General features: G+C 41.1%; 1 protein-coding gene across 6 annotated transcripts in view; it reads right to left on the minus strand.

Annotated features, from left to right (window-relative positions):
• KLF7 (KLF transcription factor 7) overlaps positions 1 to 14966 on the minus strand; it is a 105606-nt gene that overhangs the window by 57944 nt on the left and 32696 nt on the right. For 5 of the 6 annotated variants that reach the window (XR_003002331.1, XR_003002329.1, XR_003002328.1 and 2 more), the window contains exon 2: positions 6343 to 6976. Coding sequence is in view for 2 of the 6 variants with exons in the window: in XM_024738304.1 (XP_024594072.1) it covers positions 6343 to 6976 (634 nt within the window). In the remaining 4 variants the exon portion in view is untranslated. The remainder of the gene's footprint in view (positions 1 to 6342; positions 6977 to 14966) is intronic. The other variant, XM_024738305.1, reaches the window with a different exon arrangement.

Consider the following 14966-nt stretch of genomic DNA (forward strand, 5'->3'; position numbering starts at 1 on the left):
AAAAACTAACTGACCCCTGGCTTGAATGGGCAAGTGCAACGATCCCTGCAAATGAATCCGTTAACAGTGCCACCTTCATGGGAATGATCTGTGCCCTGACATGAATAATCTTTGTCTGTGGTGATTATCATTCTCCTTGGGCTTATGCATACCTAGATGGCTGGTACATAACCAGGCAATGCCTCAGGTTACCTAACTGTGCCCCTAACCATCCACAATCAAACTGAGGCACCTCATTGGTCAATTCCCCTGATTTACATTGTCGAGTTAGAAGCGACCTATCAGAAGGCTTCAGGACTCAGGATTCGCTTCCTTTGGCAGGCAGGCACTTACTTCCCTGGTTAGAAGTGAGTACAAATGAGACTATGATCAGGAACCTTCCTTAACTCTTGAAAGTATTGCAGAACCCACTCCTAAAGCAATAGCTGCCCAAGAAAATTCCTTAGACTCTGACCAAGGTTGTTCTTGATAATGGGATAGCCCTTGATTATCTTTTAGCTGAACAATAAGGTGTCTGTGCTGCACTTGGATTAACACTTCTGGGGAAGCTGAAACTCAGCTACATAAAATCACTGAATAAGCCACTTGGCTTTAAAAAGTGACTCCTTCAATGAGGTCTTCCTTGATGTATTTGATTTTGAATGGTTTGGGTCTTGGGGAGCATGGCTCTGAAGTGCACTCCAGACACTGGGAATTGTCTTGCTTACAATAATCATAGTAGTCTTCCTGGTGCACTTTAAATGCACGTTTAAGTGCATGTTCATGGTCACTAACCACCAAGCAAGTAACACCCTAAGACTGAAATGTCAGAAAAGGGATGAAGAGAATGACCAACTTAAAAAGTGTGAAACTTAAGTCATGACCTGTGAATAGCACACAAAGAATCAGCAAAAACTGTGAGATCTTCAGAGCAGTAGCTGGGAGTGGCATTAATGCGTTAATTTTTGATCACATCTCTAAGGCTGAGTTTGATCAGAAGGTGAGAATTGTTAAAAAAAGAGACAACTGGCCCAAAATGGAGTCACTTGTGCTAAGCCCCACTTCACCAAACTGAAACTTACAATTTTAGTATAGGTTCACCGGCCCCAAGAATGGAATCTTAAACCAGTCAATCTGGAATTACCTGATCAGCACTAGAGAGGTAATTTGCCTGATAGACCCCTGTCATCCCCTAAAGGAAGGTGACCTTGCCACAAACAATCAGCTCTTTGCTGGTACAACTTCCTTGTCCAGCCCCCTTCTGTCTATAAAAGTCTTTTGTTTTGTATAGTGCTTCAGAGTTCCTTTCTATTTGTTAGATGAGATGCTGCCCAATTCATGAATCACTGAATAAAGCCAGTAAGATCTTTAAAATTTACTCAATTGAATTTTGTTTCTTAATACTCTGAACAATACCTGGCATATAGCAAGTGTTTATAAGTATTTGTTGAAAAGTAAAATAAATTATATTTCAAACTTTAAAGAACTTTCATTATATGTATAAAATAAGCACTTTTGTTTGCCTCTTAAATACTACACTCATCTTTTTGTTTGTAATGTTTTTACTCACCTTTCCATTTAAAAACAATTTCCCTAAATCCTAATTAAACTTAGAGATTGTGCCACATCTTGATTCATTATGACCACCCCAAAGCAGATATAGAATGCTAAGTAAATTGCACGTTCATTTTATCTTTTCACTTAGAAAGCATACTTTTATATTTTTCAGTGCAAAATCTAGAATGTCCTATCACCACCCATCGATTAGGCTAAAGCAACCCCAGTCTATAGAGAGCTCTCCAAGTAGCACAAGAGAGGACGTGGCCTCTTTTCTCCTTCTTCTGTGACCAACAATCAAAGACTTCATTGCTGGCCTTTGTCCAGACTTTACCAACCTGACTCATCTTAATAGTGTAAATGTGGACATGCTTTTATATGAATTTCCATATTAGAAAAGTCTGCTCACTTAACACAAAGCACCATTTCAATCACAGACTTTCTTCCTTTCCTACTCAGCAGAGATCAAGAAGAAATGTGGAATATTATTCTTTCTCATTTTGAATAGAAACTACTAACATTTTAACAAATTGATTTTTGCTGAAAATAAGCATAATAAAGTGTTTTTTTTTAATTGAAAGTGAGAGATTCCCCTGTGTCAAAATATAAGAATTATTTAGCTGTCTCCAAGAAGATGAATAAAACTATGAACATAATGGTTGACTTATTGAGAAAGAAAAATATATCATACAAAGACCAGAAAACAGAGTGGGAGAGAAAGGTCTGTAATGGCTTGGCTGCTAAAGGACATTTTTACGCTCATGCCAGCACTAAGTGCTCTTCCCAATGAATAAACCATATGTCCATTTTTATATGCTTCCTTTCACTAAGATTCTGCTACTTCACAATATTCCTTTTGTCCCAGTCCCTGCCTCATCTTCTGCAACCCCCAGCCTGGCTCCCCCATCCCTCACTTCACCTCCTTGGGCAACCAGTATTTGTGCCCTAGCTACCAACTTGAACATCTGCTACCTGAAAAAAAAAAAAGCCACCTCACTGCCTAACATCCTCCAGGGCAAAAAGTTTGAAGGATTCAGCATCCTCAAAAAACAGACACAGAAGGGAAAAAAAAAAAAGAAGAAGCATATCTTTTCCAGCTCAGTAAATCCTATCTGTATAAAGATTAAATGGATAACACTTTTAAAAATTCTTCAATGCAAGGAAGTCCATGTTACCAACAACGTACTGTCTTTCTTTATGCATAGACAGAGACCCACACATTTTATTTCACATTTGCAAGCATCTCTTTTTCAACATATTACCATATAGAAGAGATAGATCATATATATAACTCTAGAGAACAAAATGTCAATATTTTCCTTCTTTCTCCTGGATGGTTTTCTCTCTCTCTCTCTCTCTCTCTCTCTTTATGTCCCAGAACACTTCCCCAGCTGAAGGATAAGAAAATATTTTCACTGAATTAAAGTGAGCCCTGTGTTAAAACAGCTTGCCTGAATCCAACCAGAGCCCTTCAGCCATGGCTCACGGGCCCAGCCGCTCCGCGGCATGTGGGATCTTCCCGGACCGGGGCACGAACCCGCGTCCCCTGCATTGGCAGGCGGACTCTCAACCACTTCGCCACCAGGGAAGCCCCAGAGCCAATTTTTTTAAACTTCATTTCAACACTTGGTCAGCGGCTCTTCCTACTCCATTCACTTCTAGCAGCAGACTCGTCTCCAACCTGAATTCCCATCACCGTATACCTTTGCCCTCAAGCTTTTTACTAGTCTACTTCCTTGATATGTTTGCACTTAATTTGATTCCATCCTTCATGCTTTTTTCATTATTCTTAGTTCATACACACCACATAAATCATCACTTTTGTTTTTTTCAGTTCCCCATGTGCCCCCTTCACACCAATTCCAAATAAATACTTCCGATTCTCATCCATTTCATCCAAATTAATTCAGATTCCCTCTCCTAATCCCCCATCTCCACTTCTGCCTCCCCTCCTATCCTTCCTATCCTTTCTACCTCCCCTCCTATCCTTCCTATCCTTTCTACCTCCCCTCCTATCCTTTCTCTTTCTCAAAGCATCTACTTTTCCCTCCATGCTTGTCTCTGCAGAAGGTTTCATTGGCAAAATGCTTCTGGAGGGTGCAAGGCCATTGCTTCCTGTGTTGTTTTAGGAAAGTCATGCTCTACATTACTGCCAACTTCAATGGGCCAAGGCCTGCATGTCCAATTTCACCCTCCATGAGTAATGTCCTTGTATCATCACCCCTACACTGAAATTATGGAAGTGAGGAAAGAAAAGCTTCTTGTTCTTTGGTGGCATTTAACTTTAAGTGGTTTATTTCTAGTTTACATAAAGCTGTTTTTGCACAAAATCACTGCTAATCAAGATCATTGGCAATAGTCACAACTATAACCAACCCTATGACTATCCTTAATGAGCACTTACCATCTGCCAAGTATTTTACATGTTTACTCATTTAATCTTCAAAACAATCTAGGAGGTAAATTATCCCTATTTTACAGATGAGGAAATTGAGGCTCAGGGAAGATACATCATGTATCCAGGTCATAAATCTAGGAAGTTGTAGAGCTAGAATTCAAACCCAAGTCTCCCTGACTGCAAAGCCCTGCTCTTAACCACTCTGCGGTACTGCCTTTCTAATAATGCATGGTGCCTTCTTGGGTAAATTCCCCACGGGGAGGAGTCTTTCCACTTTAATTCGCTATAAGGCAAGAGGTTGCAGGTGCTGGGAAACATAATGAGCTCCACCTTGATAATCACTCTGAACAGAAAATGCCCAAAACACAAAGCACAAAATATGCATCACTCCTCAGAGTTATCCTTCTAACACATCCACTGGAAAGAGGGGATAGGGAAAAGAAGAAAATGCTCTGGACTCACCCCCAAACAAGACTCTCCGCTTCCCCAGAGCCGTCCAGTCTCATACTAGGCAGGACATAGCCTGTCTCACGTCAGTAATGAAAAAATGTGCTCATAAGCATGAATTCCACACCCCCAACAATGCTCAACCTTCTTGCCTCATCCTGCCTTCTCTGGTTTCCTGCGGGGAACAGGAGATGAGTCATGGCTGAAGCCTGGGAGCACTGCAATGTCTTCTCGTTACTTTACTCATTGACTTGAGAAAGAAAGACATATAAATAAAAACGACCTCCAGGACAATATCAGAGAGAGGAAAAAAAAAAAGCTGAAAATAGCAGGAAGCTTTCGCCTTGATGTATGTGGACTGGAGGACTTGAACCCAATCTCCAATGGGAACCCTGAGTGGCACCTGAACCTGAGCCACAGGTTCAAAAGTTACCTTATGGGACCTTCCCATGAACCAAGCAAGGGCAGAAGGGAAAGTCAGTTCGGAGTTAGAGGAGAGCATGCCTAAGTCCTGTGGTGTGAAGAAGCAACGTCCATGCTCATCCCCTCGTGGGAGTACCTTCCAGGTTTGCGGTGGTGACGGCTTCTAGTCACACATTATGCACTCCTACCTCAGGGAAGCTTCTCTGTCCTGCACAAAGACATTTCACAGACCCCCTCCCCCCAGAAGATTAAAGCTGAGAGGGGCCTTAAGATCCAGATTGTTTGGCAGATGTGGAAAATGAGGCCGCCAGTGAGGTAAAGCGATGTGCTCAAGGTCACAAAGCTAGTTAGTAATAGCACTGGAATAGAACCCAGGTTTCCAATGAACTTTGCACTGTACACTTCCTTGGTGACACAGCCCACAAACCACCACAGAGTACCTGGAAGACAGGCAGTGAGCCCGAAAAGAACTCTCACCAACACATCTCCTAGCCTAGATCCAATCCCCTATTTCTCCCTGACAACACTCTGATTCTGCTGTTTATACTTTCGGAGCTTTTCCCTGTTCAGCTTGTACTGTGCACGCAGTATGCAAAAACCATACCAGCAATACACTGTCAGGGACTCATTAAAAAAACCCCAATGATAGTAATTGCTCCTACGATGCTAACCCCAAGAAGAGACACCAGCCCTAAGCTTCCAACTCAAACCAGAGAACAAAGACCAGATTCAAGGAATATGCTAATCTCACTCTCTTCTCTGCAAACCCCCCTCTACCAAATTATCCCATCGCTCCCAAGATCAACACGATTCCTGGGAGTCACCACAGAAGTCCTGAGGAAAATATACAGTCCCCACCGGTCCCCAGCGCCCTTACCACACACATAGCAATGTAATCACTTTAGCAACTTCTCAGTAACAAGCTCATTAAAAAGCAATTCTGCCATCTCTCCATAAAGCATGTGCCAGAGAACAATGCAAAAGAGGAGATGCCAATTAATTATAGAATGATCACCTCTAATGAACTCTGAAACCCTCCTGCTGTTGGTGACTTTGATGAAAAATCAGGGATGCTGGAAAAAGAGTGAATAGGGACACCTTGGCTACCTTGCTCAATTGTGAATTTCAAATGTACCTCCTCGGATTCCACTGTTGATCCAAACTGCAAAATTACACTGATAAAACAATGAAAAGTACCAGGAAAGTGACAAGTGCACATATCACGTACGCTTGTGAGTCACACCACCAGAGCCCCTGTTCAGGCATCCTCAGTAGTGTCTGATTCTACACCATGGTTGTAGAATTATTGCCTCTGAAAGTGTCTCCGAGCCAGTGAGTGACAAACCCATGTCCTGTGCTCAGGACACCTGGAGATCCTAAGGTAACGAGTGAGTCGCCTGCTTCCCCACCCAGGCCCACCTGCCTCTCTGCACCTCCTAGTTGGCATGGATGCCACTTCTCGGAACACAGAGAAGCCCTTCCCACCATGAGGCTAAAGGAGGAAAAAGAAGAAACCACGTGCGGTCAACTTGTACCACTACCTGTGTGAGTCCTCTGGTGGGCCTTTAAGTGGGAGCTTTTTGTATAAACTTTCCGGCACCCGTTAAACTGACAGCGGTGAACCCTCTTCTTGTTTTCGGGGCATGCCTCAGCCCCTACCCCTCCTTGTTCACTGTCGCTCTGTCCACTCTTAACTGTCCCAGCTGCCGCCACGGCTGCCGCTGCTGTTGCCACCCCTCCCACCTTTACTGAGCTGAGTGCAGCCTTCTTGGCCACCAGTTTCAACGTCACTGTGCCATCCACGGCTGAGAGAGTCTGTGAGGTTTTGACCAGATGGCGGCTGAGCTCAGGGGACGAGGGGGGCGTTAATGAGGTCACTGCGTTGAGCTGGGCCTGGTTGACGGCTGTGTAGCTGTCTAGAGAAGAGCTGGTTGGCTGGAGGCTGAGGCAGGTCTCAGATAGCAACTTGTCCCGAGAGAGCAAAATGTCCACTGCCGAACTCTTCTCACAGATGGTCGCTTCCACAGGGAGCAGCAGGGGGTCTAAGCGCCGGAAACTTTCCTCAATGCACGGGGGAGGAGAAGCACGGAGGAAACAGTCTAAGTCCTCACCAAAGGTCTCCGAGATCCTCCTAGGCTCCGTCTGCAGGTAGCGTTCCAATTCAAGGCATGTCTGCAGAGGGGAAGGAGGGAGGGAGAGAAACAGCCATCAGAAGCAAAGAACACCACGAGACCACATGTTGACAGGCTGAGGAAGAAGATACAGGAAGGAACAGAGAATGTTTCATGGCTCGTATCTGAAATTCTCTTGTTGAAAGGTCTGACCTTGTTATTTTCTCCCTGGACACTTCTGAAGGGTTCACAAGGGTCACATGATATGAGTTCAACTACTATAGTTAATGGGGAACTAGAAGCCCAGAAGGGCTATCTCACACCATCAAGTTCCCTGAGAACATTTAATGTTAAAATGGTCTCATGCTCCACAATCCAATTCAGCAGGTGAGATGCTCTAAGCCTCCCTAGGAGCTCCCGCGCAAGCAAGAAGCAAATAGAATCAGACAAGATTTTCGTATCAAGACTCCCCACAGTCCAACTTAATTTTTCAAATAGACTTTAGCAAGTCACAAAAATAGGCCAATTTTCCAACTTGCCCTTTAGAAGAAACCATGCCCACCCAAACTAAGTCATGAGCTGAACCAACAGCAAGCCCTGCCTTGGGAATGGATTCCCTAACCAGCAGGAATGGACACTGTTCTAAAGAACGCCTTGTATAAAACCTTTGATGCACATGACAAAACCCCCATTGTTTACAGCAAGTTATACAATTGCTACATACTGTGTGGCAAGGAGCATGAGTCCCATTACAATAGTTTGACATCTCTGACTCCACGATAAAAATAAGTTCAATCATAGCTATTTGAATTGGTACAGATAAGACACAATCTATTTCAATATAAAGTTTTCACCCGGTAAAGAAGTGAGGAAAAAGAAACCAAAAAAACAGAAAGGTTCAGAGTTTCAACAAATCTTCATCCATGGTTCATGTAAGTCTTTGTAAGATGGGGGAAGCGCTATTATGGTCAAAGCGGATTTTAAGTTTATAATCTAAAAGCTCTCCTCACTTAATCCTACTCTTCCAGAATCTGGTAGAAAACCATTGTGCTAACTTATACTATCAGTTCAATTTGCTCTAACTTCTAGGGCTTCAACAAAGAAAACACTGATGGCAAATTTTAAATGTGACTAGCTCCTAATTTACTGCCTCTGTAGAGCGTCTATGTTTTCAACCAATGTTCTGATTCTAGGTTTTTATTCTGTTAAGAATCTATTTTAATGATATACCTAGTTGTGTTGTATCTGTCAAGGATTTTATTTTGGTGACATTTCAAAAGATTGGTTTTTAATCAGCCTTCTGGTAAAACTCTGCATTACTGAATAAGAAAAGTAGATTTTTAACAATGAATCACCTTTGGGTCTCACTACTGATTTTTAATAGGATAAACTAATGAATGGTTCCAATCTTCATTCAACCCTCATGTCACAAGTGTTCACTCAACTACTGTGTTCACAGCAAGGTGCAAGGCTTTCTGTATGTTAGAAGAAGAAGACAATGATAGATCCATGTGATGTAGGTGCAGAATAAACAATTACAAGCTAAAAATTACATGAATTTATAAGCAAAGTGGTACCAAATAACATAACAATAAAGTATGTTGATAAGTTCTTAGGGGATGAGTGGACAATGAATTCTGTACTCTATATTATGGAGGTATTAATCAAGGAAAGCTTATTGGAAAAGTAAGTTTGATTCTATTTTGCTTATTGATTAAATAATAGCTCTTGCTGAGTAGCTTCCCACCACTTTATATCCGAAACAAGTACTACCACCTTCTCAGGTCTAGGAATTTGTCTTATCCTTATTTGCCCCTTTTCTGAATTCTATGTTTCAGAGATTTTCCCTTTCATTTTTCCATCTCATTACTAAAAATTATCATTTACTTCTTTCCAATATTGAAACCCTCAGTGTTAGCCCCAGTCAATTCACTTCTGAATTATAAGATATTACCCCTGAAACCTCCCCTTCCCTTTTTAAACCATCATCTGCCAAGTACAGTGTCTGGTACCCATCAGGTATATAATGTCTATCAAACAAAGATAAAATCAACTTTATACTATTATTTTGATCATTCTATTCTACTCCACTCTACAAAAGCCACCTGCTGACCCTAACCTGGACTAGGCTGAGGCTAGCAATCCTAGAAATGACCACTAATACATGTCTTCTAGAACATAATTGTAATACTCCTTTAGCTTTGCCCAAAGAGCAGAACCAGACCATAGCGACACAGATATGTTTCAGGTAGAAATCAGCTGAATCATGGGTTATAAGAGGTCCTTCCCGGCCTCACACACAAGGACGATTTCACACTCACAGTCACCACCAGTGTCTGTGGATAGAGCTTTTGGATGTCATGTCATCTTACATATTTTTAGCTCACAGAATCAAAAGTCACTAAGAAATTGTTGTGATTATTAGGAAGCTCAGATCTCTTCATACTCTAAGGGATTCTAAGGAACTGAGATATTCTAAATGCATTTACACACTCTTCAGGGAGGATAAAAAATAACCTACCCAGGGCTTCCCTGGTGGCGCAGTGGTTGAGAGTCCGCCTGCCGATGCAGGGGACACAGGTTCGTGCCCCGGTCCGGGAAGATCCCACATGCTGCGGAGCGGCTGGGCCCGTGAGCCATGGCCGCTGAGGCTGAATGTCCAGAGCCTATGCTCCGCAACAGGAGAGGCCACAACAGTGAGAGGCCCGTGTATCAAAAAAAAACAAACAAAAATAACCTACCCAGTATGCCCTAGTTTGAATCTCAGATTGAATCCCAGAACACATGGATCACACTAATTATCTAAGGATGGAGATACTTCCCATCATTAAATGTGGGAAAATCTGGACCACTTAAGAGAGGTTATCACTTGCAATCCTAATACAAGGCATTATTATTCCATCTGAGAGTTAGAGAAGCATGAGTACCCATCAGAATGTGCTGAGTAGCCCTCTGAAATCATTATGGAATATTTTTGTCTTGAGAAATCTACTTCTTGTAATATTTGCTGGTGATGAAGCTTAGATAGAAAAGAAGACTTTGTCAACCAGAAACTCATCAGGAGTGTTGGAGATTAAAATGTTAATGAGGAGGAGGATTTCAATGTTAGATTATTTCCAAGCAAAAGAGACAGTTTATCACCAATGTTTTTGAAAAATAATTATAAGAACTCCCTTAAGAAATGCCTATGATGTTTAATTGGAATTTAAGGTATCAGTATTTACTCAGAGATTTTAATACATATACACACAGAGGTATGTATAGAAATAAATGTGTATATGCATGTATGTGTATATATACATGTATTTCCTAGCTCCGTCAATGAGAAGAGTCTACAAGCAAAGACACCCCAGTAGCAGTGAGCACACCGGGCATGAAGATCTTGGTTTCTAAATATCACTATCCAATAAAGGGAACCAGAGTGCCTTGGAGAAATAGTTGATTGAAAGGCTGAGGCAAATAAAATAAAGGTGAGACTAAAATATACTGTCGTACCAGAAGGTACGGAAGTGCTCATAAAGTGATGGAGGCATGTCAAAAAGACTCATGAGCCGACTTGAAGGAGTTCTCAAAGTCCAAATCTAGGCAACATGAGCAACAAAAATGAATAATGATAACAGATTCTAACCCATGGAATACGATTAATATCCATGAATCCATAGTGATATAAATAAACGGTTGAATAAATAAATAAATGGAGGAGATAGATCAGCTCCTACTTATAGTAAATTACAATTAATAAACAGAGAAGTATTAAAAATAGAAGTATTGAAATAGAAAATCGCCATTAGTCAAACAACAAAGTAGTAATGAGTACAGGCAAGAATCACCAATGGATGTTAAATTAATAGATGAAGGTATAATGAGAAACAAGGTATTTGCCTAGTCTCAAAGCACCCCCCCCAACAAGACATTTATTAATTACAAAAACAAAAATAATAATTTTACAGTAGAGAAACCTGGCATGCACCACCTTCACCATATGATGAAACTTTGCAGCATATCGATATCATGCTCCCCGGACATGATAGGCTGAAAAGGGCACAACATTATTCTGTGCCATTCTTGCCAGAAGTACCTAACGTCAATCTAATCATGAGAAAACATGAGACCAATACAAACTGAGGGCCATTCTACAAAATAACTGGCCGGTATTCTTTAAAAGTATGAAGGTCATGAGGAACAAAGGAGAAGCTGTCACAGATTGCAGAAAACTAAGGAGATAAGACAACTAAATGCAATGGATCCCTGCCTGGATCCTGGATGAGAAAAAGGACACCGGTGGGAAAAATAATGTAATTCAAATAAAGTGTATAAATTAGTTAATGGTATTTTATCAAGGTTAATCTCTTGTTCTGATACTTGTATTATGATTATGTAACATTAAGGGAAGCTGCAAAGAGTGTATACAGGAACTCTACGTACAATTTTTGCGACTTAATATAAATCTAAATACTTGCAAAAGAGAGAGAGAGAGAGAGAGAGAAGAAATGCCCATCGGCACACTAGGAGTGTCTCCAGATTGCAAATTTCGATACAGAGTTCAAATGTTTGTTTGTCCACCAGAACCAGAGATTTACTCTGTCCCAATGACACTAGCCAGCAAACTCCAAACTGGAGTCAGCAGATGTCAATTTAATGACATAAATCATGGCTGTCTGGTACCTCACCTTGGAGAAATGAGACTTTCCTCAGCCTGACCTAACAATACAACTTAGGGCTTGAGCCACTGGATCAGCCTCCACCTTCTCAAAAATCCACTACCATCAGCAATGGGGAGGAAACGCACCCAACTGCAAAGTGACTTTCTTATTATTTATGAGTCACAGATGAGTTTTGTGAAGGCTGTCCGATATCTCAATTTCGAAATGCATGGCTTCTTCTAGTTTCCTAACAAACATCACCTGAATTTGGTTTTGAAATGATCACCCTGAAATATTTTAAAATACTCTCCATTCTCTTCATAGCTTTCTTGTTGAAACATGCTTATTAAAATGATAATCCAAGACCTAGTTTTAAAAAAAGAAAAAAATTCAAACCTGTTAACTGCCATACCTGCTACTTCTATGATAGGATCCACAGGCAGAATTTGACAGAAAAGAGGATAATCCAAGTCTTGCAGGACAAATTAAGTTCACCAAAATCTCCCTGCTGTTGGCAAGGGGTAGTTACTTTCACAGGATCAAGAAATATGTAAGAAACTTGGTCGTATGTGGGCATGATGATGCCAAGGTTACCAAATGGCTCTTGTTCAACCTGTCCTTATCTCATCATAATTTACATGAAAATTGCCAGTCAAGATTGCAAATATCTCCAGGTGCTTTTGCCATTTCCCCTAAAACCCTCCCCCTAAAGGGTTTCCCTCACCTATTTTTCCTCTCCTTAACTTCCCCTCATGCCCATATGCTTGACACAATCTTTTATTTTCTCTCCCACTAATCATTCTTTCATCCAAAGTTCAGCATAAAGTCTATCTCTTTCAGGAAGCCTGGTTTAGGAAACACAGAGTTAAGATAATATGCTGGCTGTCAAGTGTTGAAAGAAAACCCTCCGCAATCCTGGACAATTAAACTGTGTCTCCAAAATGAATCTAAGGGTCCATAAATTGGTAGCATGTCTGGTTTATTAGGATTATGATCTCCTTAAAAGCAATGACCATATTGTTTAAAGCACATAGGTCTCAAACAATAAAAATAATCTTTTAGAGCCAAATTCTACCTCTGCTGTCTCAGATGGGAGATATGTCTAAGTATCTGAAGTGGTGTAGCATAAGCTTACCTCACAACCCCCATCCATCACCACCACTGGAACTATACCCATGTTTGGTTGGGGCAGACTCTAGTCCAGCCTCCTCAATGCCATCCCTTTAAAGCCAAATGTTTTTAAAACATAAAAAGTTCTAGGTTTTTTTTCTGTCTTTTAATTAGAACATAAGACAAAGCCATTGGTCCAATATTCTTGCCACCACTCAATACCTGTGTCACTAGGAGTAGTTATTTGTAGTCTTTGGATCCACATATACTTGAGTTAGTGAGTCAAAAAAGAAATAGAAGAAATAAAAGAAATGGCATTTTGCTAATGATTTCTTTCTGGAATAATATAGTCATTGAAATAAAGTGCCACCTACACTACTACCTATGTTCATAATCAATTATCAGTCATTTGTGTTCCCTTTAGCCAGCTGCCCTTCATTCTAAGTATTCCACCTATTTCATTCACTTAAAAGATCCGAGAGTTAAAAGAACAAAGAGATCAAACAAATTGGGGAAAGAACACAGAGGCAAAAATATGGGGAGATAACAGCAATCTCCTTCATGGAAACTTGCAAAGTCATGCTTCTTCTGAGATCAGACCTTGACCTACTGATGCTTCCAGCAAGGAAGGGGTGAATTTTGGCTCCCAGAAAGAATGCTCACCCAGGTAACTGCACTCGCAGGTGAACTGCACTTGGCTGCCCATGGGAGCCCCTTCCTGACATTTATTATGTGTGGTTTTGTCACGTGCTATTAACCATGGTGCCACAGTCCCCAAAGAGTCTGAAGTATAGAAACAGGGAGACGAACCTCTTACCTTTCTCCTGGGAGTGTCCCAAAGCTTAATTACTTTTCTGTGCTCTGAAACTCACACACAACCCAGAATGGAAATTCAAAGTGACACAAAACAAGCTACTGACAGTAGGGTAATTTGTGCTTCTTTTGTAAAGCAATCTTCTAAAATACTCATTCTTTCTAACATATTATTAACTAAGTTCACACTTCACACTTTTTGGCAAAATCTTTATTCTTCTAACTCCAAGCCAACCTGAAAACTCTATAGGATTGCAAAGATTGATATTTATGGGAACTTTGTGATTTTTTTTTTTTCCCCTTCAAAGGATGGTATGATGTAATGGTTCTGACACATTTCTAGTCTTTTTAAATTAGGTCAGAGTTGAAAGATGGGAAAGGAAGTTGAAAGCATGGCCAGAGTTCTGGTACCAATTTTTCTGAGGGATTGGGGGAGGGAAAGGAAGCACCATAATTGATAAACTCAGTAAGCCTATGGGAGAACCTCACATAACAGGCACCTCAACTTTTTGCCCATCTTCCTGGGTTTCGACATTTCAGAGCAGTTCTGAGGAGGAGAATGTAACAGTGAACCTAACTCGTAGCAGAGAGGAGGTATGAACCAGTGACAAGAATCAAACTTGTAAGACCTAGAGATAGATTTTAAACAAACATTCACTTTTTCTTGACTTTCACTGCCAGAAAATATTTGGGTGGAAAGTTAGGAGAGAATAAATTCTGTCTAGAAATTGTGGGTGAGCAAGTATATGGTATAAGTGAAAATCTCTTACTGCGTTTTTTAGCTATTAGGTTAAAAAAAAAAGAACCCACATCAACAGCACACCCCAGAGGTACAACAGTATTACCCATCACTGTCAGAACTGCTGAACTCCGCAAAACCACCACAGCACTGTAACCAGTGTAAGATGCCATTCCTTCCCACTGTCTCTCACATCGACTGGTTGCTGGAGCTGAAACCAAATTAAGTATTTCCCTCTAGTAATCTGTAAATTCTGAAGAGACAGTGCTATGAAAATTAACTGAATTCTAAACAAACATGAAAGTTGGGAAATCTCTACCAAAACCCCTTCAGTGTTTCTCCTCCCCCAACTATTTTCAACATACAAAGAAAATATTTGTTGTATATTTTTCCTTTGGGGAGGCTGGGGAGAAAGGAGACAAAATTAAAGGCCTGGGGAGAGCGTGAGGTCTCTGAAATAGACAGCCTCAAATACCCCTTTCATCTCCCAAGGATTCCTTAGTTGCAGTGCATTAAAAACAAACCAACCAACAACCACCAAACAACTCAAATCCGAATTAAAAGTTAAGGCGAATTTTACAGCCATGTAACCTGCGCAGAGTTGGGGCCCACGTCTTGTGCTCCTTGTCTCCCAGGCCTCCAACAACCTGGAAGAGCTCTTTCCTCCTTCACATTGTCTGTGACCCTTAAAATTCAGCGTCCACTAGGGACAAGGTGGCCCATGCACGAGAGGCCATCCCATCTTG

Source organism: Neophocaena asiaeorientalis, unplaced genomic scaffold (genome assembly GCF_003031525.2).
Source record: "Neophocaena asiaeorientalis asiaeorientalis breed wild unplaced genomic scaffold, Neophocaena_asiaeorientalis_V1.1 scaffold258, whole genome shotgun sequence".
Taxonomy (NCBI): Eukaryota; Metazoa; Chordata; class Mammalia; order Artiodactyla; family Phocoenidae; genus Neophocaena; species Neophocaena asiaeorientalis.